The following is a 16,260-nucleotide window of genomic DNA, read 5'->3' as shown; positions in this document are numbered from 1 at the left end:
TCCAGGGATCCCAGTAAGCTAGGTCTGTTTACCAAGTACAGACTTAAGCCAGCCCAGCCTAGCCTAGTCCAGCCCAACCCAGGCCAGCCCAGCCCAGGCTAGCCCAGCCCAGCAGTTTTGGACAGCTCCAGGAGGGAGGAAACTCCATGCTATGGGTTCAACTATCTCCTCTCACTTAATGTATTATCGTCCCATCCCTTCCCTTACTGCAGAATAAGACCGTGGGTCAGAAAAGGACTGATAACCTGAATTCTATCTCCAGAACCCACACAGTGGGGAAAGGGATCCGGCCTCCATGTCCACACGCGCATTCATACAGGAAATAAAAATAAATAAAATGTAACTGAAATAAAGATTAAGATTTTGTTTGGGAATTTGCCCTCCCCCTTGCACATTAGTCTTAACTCGCAATGAGCTTCCTGATGGACTAGGCCGAGCCTGTACCCCAACACGATAATGGGGCCTTAAGGGGAAGGAGACTGGAGGCCGGCGCGGTGACATGACAGAAAAGGCACTTTCTGAAGCACAAGGACCTAAGTTCCATCCTGCGTACCCCACATAAAAATAATATACAACAAGCCGGGCATGAGGGCCCAGGAGTCGGAGGCAGGAGGATTCCTGGGGCCTGCAGGCAGTCAGTTGTCAGTCAGCAAACTCCAGGTTCTGTGAAGACCTTGTCTCAAAAAGCAATGTGGAGAGGGATAGAGGCAGATGCCCAGAATTAATCTCCAGCCTCCACATGCGTGTGGACACGTGTGCATGTATGTATGTACATGGACATATCTGCATACAAAGCACACATGAAACACCGCTGAGGCTGTCCTTTGGCACACACATGAACAAGCACTCGCACAATGGAAGGAAAAGGAGAAAACAGAGTTTGGGACTCCGGTGTGCACACAAGAACGTTGTAGGATGCTGCAGCCACGGGGTTGGAGAGCTACCAGAATCTGGGAGAAGGGCGTGGAGAAACCCGACACCTGTCCATAACTTGACCTTGGCCAGCCACGCCCCAGTGCTATGACAAAACACACTTCTGAGATTTTAGCCAGGAAATACACGATATTTTGTCACCACATCTGATAAATACCCTGCCCGAGTCCAGATCCTGCTGGATTTTTTTTTTTTTTTTTTTTTTTTTTTAACCAAGGCCAAAGCTGAGATAGAGAGCTTTAGTCACGTCGTCAGTGACTGACCGGTCCCTCTGGTTCTTTCCAGGTGGCTGCTCGAGCTTGCTTACATTGGAGCGAACGAATGGTGCCAGGGTGAACCAGAAAATTGAGGCCGTCGTGAAGAGAGAAGGCAGACACCCGCGCTGGGTGGGCGGATGGGACTGGGACTCACCTGAGCTCAGCAAAGGTTCACCGCACAGCGGACAGCTGGAGTGGCCCGAGAAGGTTCCTCGCACCAGCTGGTGTCCATTGACGCACTCCCGTCTCCCCGGACTATCCTGAACCTTCTCTTTTAGATGTGCTGGGCTCTTCCCCTGCATGAGAAAACGATGGGTCTTAGGATAGCCCCTGCAGAGGCTGGGGCTCTGTGCCCTCCACCTCCACTTATCCAGTCCTGGCTTGGATCCCGAGGTCCCCGGGTCGGAGCGGGGTAAGGAAGAGCGAGTCCCCAAGCTCCAGCCCCGCCTGCTCGCCCGCTCACCTTCTCCTTCTGCCTCGTGACCCTGCTGCGAAGGGAGCTCAGGCTGCGCTTCACTCTGGTGCCCTTGTCTGGTTTCTCGTTCTTGCACGCTCCATCCTCGCTCCTGGGCAGTAGGAAGTGGGCGAGCAAAGGCTTCAGGTCCTTCTGAGGGAACTTCGGAAGGAAGGTGCCCCAGGAATATGTTTTCCCCTAATGTGATCCCATCTTTGGTTCCCAGTTCCCCATCTCTTCTTCTCCAGGTTTCGTTTTTTTCCTCTCCTTTCACTTTCCCTCCCCCTCGCTATGCAGCCCAGGCAGCCCTTGAACCTGTGATTCTCCTGTCTCAGCCTCTGCTGTCTAGGTGAAGTCAGCTCTTAGAGGACTTTGCATAAAGGCTCTACCATGGTCACCTCTGGCAAAGTGTGCTTACTCAGACAGGAACTCAAACCAGGTGAGGTTGGAGTGGACTCCTCCAGGGCTGACGGGCATGTGAGCTCGCTGACGGGCCCTGTAGGAGCAGAGTGGGACAGACGTGTAGGCCTGCAGGCAACTCAACTCGTAGCCTTCATTCCTGCATCCCCAGGGCATTAGAGTACAGAAGCATCCCAGGGGCCCACCAGAGACTGTGGCCTTGCACTACAGCAGCTTTCCAGCAGAGGGCAGCAGTACTGTGCCGTGGACAAACCACATGAGCGTTGTCAGTTCTAATAGATCTCAGGAAACAGATGGTTTCTTGTTTCTCGTTCTCCACTGGGTTTCCTTTCTTCATCTCTCCATCCTCTTCAGCACCATTTCCCTCCTTCTCCTCTTTTTTCTTCTCCTCTTCCTCCCTTCCCCCTCCCACCTTCACTTTATTCTTAGCTTCTGTCTCCTTCCCTTTTTCCAACCCTTCCTTTTGGGGCAGAATTTCACTACATGGCCCAGGTTAGCCTTAAACTCAAGAATCCTCTTGCTTTGTCAGTCCCCTAAACGCTGAGGTGACAGGCACGCGTCATCACAGCCTTCTTCCTCCAAGATGCTGCAACTGTGTGCTCCCCACAGACGCCGACACCTGTCCCTTACACTTGTTTCCCCCCCCCCCAATGTGTACACCCCGAATTTCTCCCTTACCTACCACATGTTTGCCCTCTCTTTAACGCCTGCCGCCTTCTCACTTACCCATGATACTGCCTCAGCTCCTGAAGCACCTGTTGCACTATCAACCTAGGAAAGGACGGGACACACACACGGACCACGGTTACTTGACCTGACCCAGGCTCCCCTGCACACTCCAACCGGGTGCCCTGAAGATTCCCGGATGTCTTTCTTCTAGGCAAAGGTTGTTTTAGAGAGAGGCCTCGTTATGTGAGTCTAAGCAAGATTAAGCTATATAAAAAAACAAATGTTCTTTGGAAACAAGTTCTCACATATTTCAGGCCAACCTCCTAGTCACAATTAGCTGAGGAGGACCTTGAGTTCTCCCGGTCTTCCTGCGCCACCCGCTGAGTGGAGGGATACTACCACACGCCTGGTTTATGTAGTCAGAGGGATGGGAGCCAATGCATCACTCTATCCAATGAGCCCCAGCCCCAGCCATGGTCGCTTACAAACAGCATGCTGTGTCCCCTGGCTCCAGCCTCTGCCACCTCCCTCTAGCCTCTCTGCTGGCACGCCTGCCTGCTGCGGGGGTCCCCTGGGGCACTCCCATCTGTTGTGGGACAGACACTCACACGTGGTCTGGCTCCACATGGTCCTTTTCCAAACACTCCAGCACCGGGGGTTCAAGGCCTAGAAGCAGCCTCCCCGCAGAGGGGGCAGAGGAATGAGCAAGGATTCAGCTCTACACCTGCCCAGCTCCAGCCTGCAAGGGGTCAGAAGCTTCTCATCTAACATTAGCAGTCTGTCAGGGAGGAGGGACAGGAAGCCTATACCATCACTGGAGTGTGTCTGGGCAAACGTGGAGGCTCTCCCGGGAGCACTCAGGAGCTATGCTCACTGTGCCTTCCCACTGAGGAAAGCCGGAGAGGCGAGCTCAGATCCTTTCAAAGTTGCAGGTTGGATTTGTATGACAACAGTTTGAGTGAGAATACAGAAGTGTGGTCTTTGGTAGAGATTCAGAGACCAAGAGGGAAATAAGAGAGAGAGAGAGAGAGAGAGAGAGAGAGAGAGAGAGAGAGAGAGAGAGAGAGAGACAGGACAGGGGAGGGAAGGAGAGAGAGGAATGGGGGAGGGGGAGATCGAAGATGGCTCAGTAAGTAGAGGTGCTTGCTCCCAAGGGTGCTGCTGCCAGTTCAAGTCCCTGGATCCACACAGTGGAAGGAGAGAACCAACTCCTGCCCCCTGACCTCCCTCCACATGTATGTTATGACATGCGCATGTCCCTCTCAACATGCCACCACACACATTTGTTGGGGATTGGTTCTAATGCTTTGAATTAATTAATTAATTAATTAATTAATAATTAATTAATCCAGTCCACAAAATTAGGAATCTGCGTGTCCAAACGCTGAAGGTTCGTTGTCCTCAATTGGGTTTTGATGGATCAATAAAGAACCAACGGCCAATGGCTGGGCAGACAGACTGAGGCGGGACCTTTTAGATTTGTACTGGTTAGGGACTGGGAGAGGGGACGGAGGAGAATCACCATGATTTCAGAGGGAATCAGATTTGAGCCAAAGAAGGAAAATCATTGGAAATGTAGGTGAGAAGGATTGCGGTCCCGGAAGGTCGGCCCAGCAGGAACCCGGGCAACAAAGATAAAATATAGAATTAGAGAGTGTTAAACCAAGCGTACTGGAGGGAATTGTGTGCTAGCTGTGGGAAGGATTAGAACTGCTCTGCCTTTGAGTAGTCAACGCACATTTAAAATTAAATGACTTGTGTGTGTGTGTGTGTGTGTGCGTGTTTTATTTGTGAATCCAGATAACTCTTGGGTGGATGTGCACGCTGGGCGCACAAAGCAGTATACCTGATATTACCGCTACACGCATTAATAACAATTATAAAAAATTTAAAGGACTGAAGGAGAAAAACAAGAGGGAGGGAGGGGGGAAGGAAGAAAATGAGGCACAGGGAAGAAAGAAGATGGAAGGCGGAGAAGAGCTAGAGGCATCCTAGGAAGAGTAGATGGCAGACATTGGAGGTGATACCTCTTTCTGGACCCAAAGGATTGTCAACCTCCTGCCCAAGTGACCCTGTGCTCCTCCTGTCAGCTCCCGCCTTCCCTGTCGCCTAGCTGGGGTTCCACTGTGGAGCCCTTCCCTGCTCAGACACTAGGTATGCCTGAAAGGCTTCCCCAGGCCCGGCTACCTTGTACAGGCGGAGCGAGCACATCCGCACCAGAAGCCAGTTGCAGACAGCTGACCTCACAGGCCACAGGCACCGACTTGGATCTTAGCCTTGTCTCGGGGCTGCTGCATTCCTGTTGGGGGAACAGGATTTGTAGCCTGGGCTACAGGCTGCCCTTGTGCACCCAGGTACACACAGCCAGTAGCATACCTCCTCCCCCAGTTCCAGATTCCAGCTACATCAGGGGCTCCCTCTACTCAGTGACTGACAGTAAACCCTTTCCCAGAACCCCTAGTTATATTTGAGGCTGTGGGACTCAAATCCATTGGTCATGTGCAGGGACCATAAGCATTAATTCCCCAGGTATCAGCTGCTATCACAAGTCTGAACACTTTCTCCCTAGCTGCAGACCCCAAGCTGTTTTCCTCTCACTGCAAGTTCCCCCTCAGGCAGGGGGCCTCTCTGCCTGGTTGTTGGGACTTCAGCGTAAGAGGACAGGTCCCCTTTGCCCTAGACCACGGGTAACATTTGTGGCTAGGATTCTTCTCTCTCTGTCTTTGTGTCTGTCTCTGTCCCTGTCTCTGTCTCTGCCTCTGTCTCTGGCATGGTGTGTGTATGTTCACATGTGCACACACAGCAGCAGACACATCCGTGTGTACTTGCATGTAGAGGCCAGAAGACAACTGTGGGAATTGTTCCTCAAAGCACACCCTACCAGTTTTGTTTTAATGAAGATTCCTCACTGACCAAGACTTGTAAAACAGGCTAGGATGACCAGTCAGGGAGCCTAGGGGTCTTCCGCGTCTCTGCCTCCCCAGAGCTGGGGTTATGAGTGAGCGAGCGTGCCCCACCACAGCTGGCTTTTTGGGACTGAACTCCCAGTCTTGTGCTTGTTAAAGCAGATACTTTTCTAGTGGTGCTCTCTCCAGTCTCATGATTCTCCTTTGATGGGAGCATGCACATCTTAGAGAAGATGCTTGGACCCTGGGATAGCACCAGATGTATCTAAGGTTTGTCCTGTCTGAAACTCAGGTAGGAGTTAAGTCCCCAGAGTGGCGATCTGACCATCTGGATGTAGACATGGGCTTTAGGGAGTCTACATTGGTGTCCCTCACCTGTAATCTTTTTCTGTGGCCGTGTTTCACTGTGTAGCCTTGGCTGCCTGCAACTCACTGTGTAGACCAGGCTGGCCTCAAATTCATAGAGAGCTTCCTGTCTCTGCCTCCTGAGTGCTGGGATGAGAGCTATACTCTACCCTACCCCTCTACCTCACTGTGCCCTCTAACCTTTAAGGGATGTGTATGCGTATGTACAGTGCTTTTATGTGTTCGTGTGCATTTATATATTTCTGTGGCTAGGTGCACATGTGTGCAGAGTCCAACACTGCATGCTTACCTCACTCTCTATCTTATATTTAAATTTTAATTAATTTGTGTGTGTGTGTGTGTTTACATGTGAAGGTCAAAGGATGGTGAGATTCTCTCCCTCTGCCATTGGGCTGAGGGATTGAACTTAGGTTATCTGGTTTAGTGACAACTGCCTTTACCCGCTGAATCTCCTCATCAGTCTTTCAGTCTAGATTTTGAGACAGAATCTCTCATTGAGTGTCACTGAGTCTGCAGTTCATCACACAGGTCAGGCCAGCTGGCCCTGGGCTCCAGGGATTGCTTAGTACCCCCACGGCCCCTTGGCAGGGCTACAAGCTTGGGTCGCCGTGCTAAGCCTTTACTTAGAGCTAGGGGTCCAAACTGACGGAGAAGGGCTCTGCTGACCGAGCCATCTCTCCAGCCCCGGGGCAGGCATATCAGAAGAGACGGAGGGCTGTGGAGATGCTCAGTCCATAAAGTGCCAAGGGGATGCAGGTTAAAAACGTGGGCTGCTGGGTGGTGGTGGCGCACGCCTGTAATCCCAGCACTTGGGAGGCAGAGGCAGGAGGATTTCTGAGTTCGAGGCCAGCCTGGTCTACAGAGTGAGTTCCAGGACAGCCAGGGATATACAGAGAAACCCTGTCTCGAAAAAAACCAAATCCAAAAAAATAAAAAAAATAAAAAAACAAAAACAAAAAAACCAAAAACAAATCTGGGCAGGTGGCACGTGTTTATAACCTCAGTGCTGGGGAGGGGATGGGAGAGGTGGGTGGGCTCCTGGGGCTTTCTGGCTAGCCTACTTAGCAATCTTCTTCCCTCCCCTCCCCTCCCCTCCCCTCCCCTCCCTTCCCCTCCCCTCTCCTTCCCTTCCCTTCTCCTCCCTTCCCTTCCCCTCCCTTCCCTTCCCTTCTCCTCCCTTCCCTTCCCCTCCCTTCCCTTCCCTTCCCCTCCCTCCCCTCCCCTCCCTTCCCTTCCCTTCCTCTCCCCTCCCCTCCCTTCCCTCCCCTCCCGTTCCCTTCCCTTCCCTCCCTTCCCCTTCCCTCCCCTCCCCTTCCCTTCTCTCCCCTCCCCCCTCACTTCTCTTCCCTTCCCTTCCCTTTCTTCCTCCTTCTCCTTCTCCTCTTCCCCTTCCTCCTCCTTTTGAAATAGAACCTCTTTATATAGCCCTAGCTGTCCTGGAACTCACTATGTAGACCAGGCTGGCCTTGAACTCACAGAGCTCTGCCTGCCTCTGCATCCCAAATGCTGAGAATGACACATGACATCATGCCCATGTCCAGCTTTCTTAGCAACTGTCTCAAAAGAAGGTGGATGGCACCTAAAAATCACATCAGAGGCCATCCTCTGGTTTCCATACCCTCTCCCCACCCTATATGCTTACACACACACACACACACACACACACACACACACACACACACACACAGATGAAGAAATAGACATGGACACTCCTTGTCCATTGCCTTGTGATTCACTGCACCTCTAAGGACCATCTAATAAGAAAGTCATCACCAGACACAACTTTTGACCTTAGACTTTTAGATTCATGAACTAAAACAAACTTCTGTTCTTTTTAACATACTCACTCTGTGGTAGTCTCCCCCCCTTACATACATGCACACACACATACACACACATGCTCACACTCACTCATTGTGGCACATAGTACCTCAGGACCCAGAGACGCCACAGCCATGGGCCAAATTGGGGAGATCCTTCCTCCCTGCCCTCACTATGATCAGTGACCCCATGGCTGTCAAGCCGTGGGGCACGTGCTTCCTTCCACCACAGCATCAAAGCCCAGAGGGGTGCCTACTGTTCGGACGGATTGGTGCAGGCTCTGCCCACCTTGCTTGAGGGTGCTGGTGTCTCACTGACAGGTAAGCATCCTTGAGTCCAAGTCTTCTGCCCATCTCCAGACAGATTCAGAGCAAGGCTAGCCAGAGTCCGGGGGAGACAGGCCCCTTCGCCCACCGTGGAGGCATCAAGGCTGAGCCTGGGGGAAGAGCACATATTGAAGCTTTAGTGGTTAGTAGCCACCTGGCCATGGTCTTAGGCACACAGAGGAAGGAATGAACTCACAGGGATGTTTCCAGGTCAGGGACACGGGTGGGCCACACCCAGGGGCCCAACCCTCCCAAGACAAGAAGTCTGCAACTTCAGGGAGATCCTCCCGGCCTCTTTTTATGGGAATTTCCTTTCTTCCTTCTTCCTTTACTTCTTCCCCTCCCTCCTTCCCTCCCTCCCTCCCTCCCTCCCTCCCTTTCTTCCTTCCTTCCTTCTTTCTTTCCCCACTCTTCAATGTCGAGGGTGAAACCCCAAGTCTCATACTTGCTAGGCAAGCTAAGGCAAGCTACACCTTGAGCCTTCTTGGGAGGAGTGGAGGCACAGCAGTGAGGGATGGGGGTGACCGAAGCCCCTCTACCCCAGATGCTGTTACTGTCTGTGCAGGGAGATGAGTACTCATCTGGGTTTTGAGTCTGTAGCATGCAGGTGGTAGGCAAATTGTGAAGGCATCCCACTGCTTATAGGCCATTACGTGTGGGTTTAACGGGGTGAGTGGGAAGCAGGTAGTTTCCATGTGTACCATACATGTGTGTGGGAATCTATGCATACAAACACACGTGTTTATGAGTACATGTTTGGGCTGCTTCTAGCAGCACAGACACACCAGCGGCTCTATGTTGTGTTTGTGCATGCAGGACCCTGCAATACATGTTCACACATGCTTTTTCCCAAATGAAACTTTGCATTTGGAGGGAAGAGGAACCCTCAGAAACTCATAAGAAAGCTCAAGAACTTGAGATTATATGCGAAGTTCGTACACAGTTTCTGGGGGAGAGGAGACTCTTCAATGGAGTTGACTACAAACTGTACGGGAAGTCCCAACCTTGCAGCTTTTGTGAGTCAGAGTTGGTATTCATGATGCAGCTGCCTTTGAATTATCTACACTCACACAAGTAATCCCAAACACTTGTAAGTAAACGCCAATGAAACCAGTTCACTGGGCTAGACTTGGAAGGGGTAATTTCTTTGCTCTATTACTGGTGCCCTCTCTGCGGTGAAGAGATGCTTGTATCTCCTCAGCAAAAGTCACACAACTGGACAGCAGTCAGGACAGCAGTGTGTCCTGAGAACTGGCTGCAGGTTCCCAGAGCCCTTCCCTGTGACCCCTGGCAGGCAGGCAGTGGTGGCGCTGACCTTCTACAACTCTCTGAGCAGCTCCGGGGCCTCTCCCAGCTGTGCCTTTGTGGTGGAGCTGAGGTTCCTTCGCAGCTTGTGTGGGAGGACTCTCTTCTGGCTTCTTTTCTCGGGGTCTCAGGATCCATAAGCACTTCAGACTGATGGAGGTCAGAAGGGGCCCCTAAGCCTAGATCCCGGAGATACTCGGTGCCCTGAAGGGCTCCCATATCCAAGCTGAGGTCTTCTGTGCTCTCGCTGAAGTGCCTCAGAAAACCATCTTCCTGTAGGTTGGGAAAGAGGGTGTTGGTTAAGGGGTAGCAGAGGTGAGGTCTCCTGGATTCAAGTCCCCGACTCAGATGGGCTTGCCTTCCTCGGATCCAATGGGAACTCGTCTCTCCAGTGGTATGTTGTGGTGGTTTGAGTAAGAGAGGTTTTTCAGTCTTTCTTTGGTCCACCCTTTCTTCACTATGCTCACTTTTGGAATGGTAATGTATATTCTGCGCCTTCGAATGCTGGAAGAATGTGATGTTTTTTGGTTTTAATCAAAAGTCTCAGAAGAGACTTTGGACTTTTAAACAATGTTGAGACTGTGATAGACTATGGAGACTTTTGAAGTTGGACTGAATACATGTTGCTAATAAATACGGATGTAAGTATGGGGAGTGGATCATGGTGGTTTGAATAAGAATACCCTCATTGGACCACATATTTAAATGGTTAGTCTGCAGGGAGTGGCATTATTTAAAAGGATTAAAAGGATTAGAAGGTGTGGCCTCTCTCTCTCTCTCTCTCTCTCTCTCTCTCCCTCCCTCCCTCCCTCCCTCCCTCCAGATTGTGGTGTAGCTCCCAGCTACTGCTCCAGCACCTGCCTACATGTTCCCAGGATGACAACGGACTAAGCCTCTGAGACTGTGAATAACCCTCCAGTTAAACACTTTCTCTTACAAGAGTTTCCTTGGTCATGGTTTCCCAGCAACAGAGGAGTGACTAAGACACCTGCCTAGCCTGGGACTCAAGGTCTCATTTTCCCCAAGGGCGGCCCTGCTGGATCTCCGTGCTTCTTAGTTAGAGCCACAGATCATGTCGCTGTATGCATACGCTCCATTTCACTGGTGTGTGTGTGTGTGTGTGCATGTGTGTGTGCATGTGTGTGTCTGTGCATGTGTCTGTGCGTGTCTGTGTGAGTGAGTGTATGCATGTGTGAGTGTGCATATGTGTTTGTGTGAGTGTGTGTCTGTGTGTGTCTGTGTGTGTATATGTGTGAGTGTGTGCATGTGTGTCTGTGTGCGTGTGTGCACGCACGTGCGTGTGTGTGTGTATGCACATGTGCGTGTGTATGTGTCTGTGTGCATGTGTGTATGCACATGTGCGTGTGTATGTGTCGTGTGTGTGTATGTGTGAGTGTGTATGTGTGAGTGTGAGTGTGTGAGTGTGTGTGCATGCACACATGCATGTGTGCGTATACATGTGTGTGTATGCACATGTGCGTGTGCGTGTGTATGTGTCGTGTGTGTGTGTATGTGTGAGTGTGTGAGTATGCGCACGCACGCGCGCGCGCGTGTGTGTGTGTGCACGTGTGTGTGTGTACTGGTATGTGGAGGTCCAGTGCATAGTGTATATGCATGTAAAGGTCAGTGTGTCAGCTTTGGGCAGCTTTCCTCAGGGTTTTGTCTTGTTGCTGTGATAAAATACTAAATGTCTAATACTATGTGTCTAAATCAACTTTAGGGAGAAAGAGTTTATTTGGCTTAGAGTCCCAGGTTGTGGAAAATGGTATCACCCACAGTCAGTAGAGCCTTTCCTTTTCAGTAAATATGATCAGGAGAAGCAGGACATGCCCACAGGCTAACCCACCGTAGACAATCCTTTATGGGGACTTTATTCCCAGACGCTTCTACATCGTGTTGATTTAACAATCAAACATAACCATTGCAGCTACCATCCATCTAGGTTTTTTGAGACACGGTCTGCCAGAGGCCTGAAAGGCATCCATTTGTCCGCCTTGGTTGGCCAGTGAGCCACAGGGATGTGCCTGTCTCTCCCTCAAACACTGGGGTTACCAGCTTGTGCTGCAACTAGCTCTGCGCAGGCTCCTGTTGTCTGAATGCAGGCCCTCAAGCTCACATAGCAAGGACTTTACCAACGGAGCCATCCATCCCCGCAGCCCAGATTACATTCAGTTTATTTGCCTTTTGGCTATTGTGAGTCACTGCTAAGGAAAGAATCCTGCGGGTATCTATTTGTGATCTGCATTCAATGGTTTTTGTTTCCTTTGTTTCGCAGACAGGGCTCTGCCGGACTGCTCTGGTGATGGGAGCTCACTAGCCTCAAATTTGCGAAGTCCTGCCTACTCGGTCCTGTGCTGGGACAACAGGCACACGGCTTCACAACAGGCCCCACTGTCAATTATTCTCTCTCTCTCTCTCTCTCTCTCTCTCTCACACACACACACACACACACATTTATTTGTTTCTACATCGGAGGACAACTTGTAGGAGTCTGCTCTCTCCTTCTGCCATGTGAGTCTGGGGAGTAGAACTGAGGTCGTCGAGGTTTGGTGGCAAGCCCCCTTACCTACTGAGCCACCTTGCTGGCCTTCCTTCCTTTCAGTTCTTTTATGTATGTGCCTAGAAGCAAAATTGCTACCTCTCATAGCGGTTCTCTGTTTGAGTTTTAAGGGGGTAGCTGAACACTCTATCACTAAGCTAGCAGTGTGTGTGTGTGTGTGTGTGTGTTTGGTGACACAGGGTCCCTCAATGAACATAGAGCTTATGGTTTGCTGGTTTGGCAGTAAGCCCTGTGATTTCCCTCTTTGTACTCCCACCCCAAAGGCTGGAGCTACGGATATACACACCACCATGCCTGACTTTTTTAATGTGGATCCTGAGGATCTGAACTCTGGTCTTTACAGTTGTGCGGAAAGTGCTTTAAAACTGAGCCATCTCCCCAGTCCACTCTCCCGCCCTCTGTTCTTAAACGCCAGGTCTAGGTTTCATTCAGTCTCTTTCTAAACAGTCACAGAGTGGACGTGGCTGGGCCGGAGTGACCCTGCCCCCGCTCTCCTACGGGTCTCCTTTCAGATCCTGCCCGTCCCCTGGATTACTCCACTCCTGTTTCTGATGCGCGCGCGCTCGGACGCCCATCTCTCACTGTTACGTTCCCCACAAGGTTTCTTTGTATCTCTGCTTTTCATCTTCCCGTAAATATAAACACGTCAGGACGAGCTCTGGGTTGGTGCTCGGCCCCTCCTTTTCCAGGGTCTGGCCTCTCTCATCCCAGGCAGAGGTGGGAGCCAGGCCAGGGCTCGGGAGGAGGGTTCTGGGAAACTAAAGCACAGCCTGTCCCGGCTCTCTAGCCAGCAGGCATGCTAGAAGGAGGGAAAGCCCGACCTCTGAACACTTTCAGACTCATTTCCCTGGGTGAGAAAAGGGGGAGCCAGTTCATTGGGGGCCTTCCCAGAGATCTAGGTAAACACTGTCCCAGGCCTGACTCCCTGCAAACAGATCTAAGGAATCTCTGCTCCTGTTCCACAGACTCAGGAGCCTTGGGTTGGCCCCACCCCCACTAAATTTCTGCTGAGTTCAAAGCAGAGGCACAGCATCGCTAGTGCCCCTGGGCTGCCACACGCTGGCTCGAATTCTACGTGGACACACTTTATTTTCTGCAGTGGGTGGGACCCAAACCCTTGAGCATGCTAGTAAATCTTCTAGGACTGAGCCACACCCCGCAGCCCCTCGTGGGAGAATTCTAGGGAGTTGACCCAACCTCTGAGAAACACCTACAATGCTCAGGTATTATTTGAGGACAGGCTTTATTATGTGGCACAGGTTAGCTTCAAACTTGGGATTCTCCTGTCTCTGTTTCCCAAGTCACAGACAGATAGGCTTTTATTTTATTTTTGTTTTTGCTTTTTTTTTTTTTTTTTTTTTTGAGACAGGGTTTCTCTGTGTAGCCCTGGCTATCCTGGAACTCACTCTGTAGACCAGGCTGGCCTCCAACTCAGAAATCTGCCTGCCTCTGCCTCCCAAGTGCTGGGGTTAAAAGTGTGCACCACCACTGTCCACCCAGCAGGCTTTCATTTTAAAAATGTAAATAGTTATTTATTTAGCTCTTAGGAAGACATAGCTCACCGATGCAACTTCAACTATACAGTGTCTCTATTCCTATTTTGCCATGCAATAGTGTCTTAGTTTCAAACAAACAGCAAACAATCAAGGCAGAAGATTTGTGAACCCAAAGTCTGCAGGCTCCAAAAAAGGTTGAGCCTGACATAATAATGCAAGTGTAAAATTCCACATGTGACAGATAACGATCAAAATGCAGTGATCGGGCACCAGGAAAATGGTTCACCAGGTCAAAGCATTTGCTTCCATAGCCCAATGACATGAGTTCAGTCCCCGAGAACCACAAGTACAGCGGCACTGGAGCAAAATAAATAAAAATAATAATAATAAAAAAAAAAAAAACAAGACAAAACAGCTGGAGAGGCGGCTCAGCAGTGAAACACAGCATTGCTGTTGAGGAGGGTGATTCTGTTCCCATCACCCATTTGGCACTGGAATACAACTGCATGTAACGTATAGCTGACTTCAGCTTCAGGTGATCTGTCGCGCCCCCTGCTGGCCTCTGTGGTTACTGCACTCATGTGCACAAACCTCTACACAAAAGACTTAGTTTAAAAGTACCCCATCCCCCCATGACACACACACACACACACACACACACACAGACACATCATACACAAATATAGATGAAGAGTAGCATATGAAATACTTCAAGCCACGCGTATTAAGTATACATGAAACATCAGTGAAATCCACATTTAAATAAGGTTTCATCCCCAGATTATCTTATTAGGTTTACATAAATATTCCCAACTTGGAAAAATCCCAAATCAGGGCCGTGGTGACAGCGCAGTAGGTAAAGTGTTCTCCAAACAAGGATGAGAACCTAAGTTGATTCCCAACGCCCACATAAAAGTCAAGGTGTGGTGGCTCCCTTCTGTAGCCTCATCCACTGGGGAGGGCAGGGACAAGGCATCTCTAGGTAACCATCAACTCCCCAAATGCGTGAGCTTCTGTTTCAGTGACAGACCCTGTCTCAAGACATAAGATGGAGACAATTAAGAATATCCTCAACTTTGGCCTCTGGCATGGAGGCACAGCCACACATAGCCAGACATGTTTATACAAATCTAAAGTCAAGCCAGGTGTAGTGGCTCATATGAGACTATGCACCAACAAAACCACACATACACACAGAAGCTCTACCTGGTGGCACATGCCTAGAACCTCAGCACCAGAGAGATGCAGGAAGATTAGATTTTCAAAGTCATCTTTGGTTAGTGAGTTTGAGGCCAGCCTGGGCTACAGGAGACCCTGCTTTATAGAAACAGGGCAGTTGTGAGGAGGCACAGCATGAAGACCAGAGTTCAGACTCTCAGAATCCATCCGAAAGCAGGTTAGGTGTGTGGGGCAGCCCCACTATAATCCCAGTGTATGGGAGGCAGAGACAGGAAATCCCCAGAGCAAGATGGCTAGCTCCAGGTCCAGCAAGATAACCTGCTGTATAACCTCACTGTATAAGGTTATATGTGATTGAGGAAGACACCCACCATCAAACTTGGATTTACATATGTGAACACATGCACACCCCAACACACACACACACAACCCAACACACATACACACACCAACACACACACACACCAACACGTACCCCAACACGCACTCCAACACACACACCCCAACACACACCCCAACACACACACACCAACACACACACACACCAACACACACACATACCAACACACACCAACACACACACCCCAACACACACACCCTAACACACACACCCCAACACACACACACCCCAACACACACCCCAACACATACCCCAACACGCACCCCAACACACACAACCCAACACACATACACACACCAACACACACACCAACACATACCCCAACACGCACCCCAACACACACACCCCAACACACACCCCAACACACACACACCAACACACACACACCCCAACACACACCCCAACACACACACCAACACACACACACCAACACACACCAACACACACACTCCAACACACACACACCCCAACACACACCCACACACACACCCCAACACACACACACCCCAACACACACACCAACACACACACCAACACACACACACCAACACACACAACCCAACACACACACCAACACACACACACACCAACACACACCAACACACACACCAATACACACACCAATACACATACCAACACACACACACCAACACGCACACACCAACACACACTCCCAAACACACACACACACACATCAACACACACACACCAACACACCAGCACACACACCAATACACATACCAACACACATACACCAACACGCACACACCAACACACACTCCCAAACACACACACACACATCAACACACACACATCAACACACCAGCACACACACCAATATACACACACACAAATAAAGAAAACTAAACCCAACCATGTTTGAGTAGGGGCACTTAGCGTGTTCTATTTTGGTGCTGGGGACGGAATGCAGTGTGGCCCGCTAGTGCACACTATCACTGACACACATCCCATTACTTAGTTTACCTTTTGGTTCTTTTAAGATAGGTGTGTCCATTTGCAGCAGATGTGCAGCTGGTCTTCATGGCTGCCCCTAACACTTGGAGCGAGGGCTATCTCTGACTCTGTGGCCTGCTATTGGAGTCCCCCCTCACTGGACGGCCTGGTCGGGCCTCAGTAGGAGAGGACGTGCTCAGTCCTGCTGGGGCAG

General features: G+C 50.5%; 1 protein-coding gene across 6 annotated transcripts in view; it reads right to left on the bottom strand.

The window, feature by feature from the left end:
• The window catches only part of Arhgef18 (Rho/Rac guanine nucleotide exchange factor 18), a 159,356-nt gene that overhangs the window by 118,436 nt on the left and 24,660 nt on the right, over positions 1-16,260 (bottom strand). For 5 of the 6 annotated variants that reach the window (XM_052167796.1, XM_052167795.1, XM_052167800.1 and 2 more), the window contains 8 exons: positions 9,468-9,730; positions 8,115-8,262; positions 4,921-5,032; positions 3,342-3,399; positions 2,791-2,835; positions 2,063-2,140; positions 1,654-1,756; positions 1,345-1,486 (listed from right to left, as the gene is read on the bottom strand). In XM_052167796.1, coding sequence (XP_052023756.1) covers positions 1,345-1,486; positions 1,654-1,756; positions 2,063-2,140; positions 2,791-2,835; positions 3,342-3,399; positions 4,921-5,032; positions 8,115-8,262; positions 9,468-9,730 — 949 coding nt within the window. The remainder of the gene's footprint in view (positions 1-1,344; positions 1,487-1,653; positions 1,757-2,062; positions 2,141-2,790; positions 2,836-3,341; positions 3,400-4,920; positions 5,033-8,114; positions 8,263-9,467; positions 9,731-16,260) is intronic. The other variant, XM_052167799.1, reaches the window with a different exon arrangement.

This window comes from Apodemus sylvaticus, chromosome 22, assembly GCF_947179515.1.
Source record: "Apodemus sylvaticus chromosome 22, mApoSyl1.1, whole genome shotgun sequence".
Classification (NCBI taxonomy): domain Eukaryota; kingdom Metazoa; phylum Chordata; class Mammalia; order Rodentia; family Muridae; genus Apodemus; species Apodemus sylvaticus.
The sequence above is the reverse complement of the archived record's forward strand: the minus strand, read 5'-3'. Positions and strand labels throughout refer to the sequence as shown.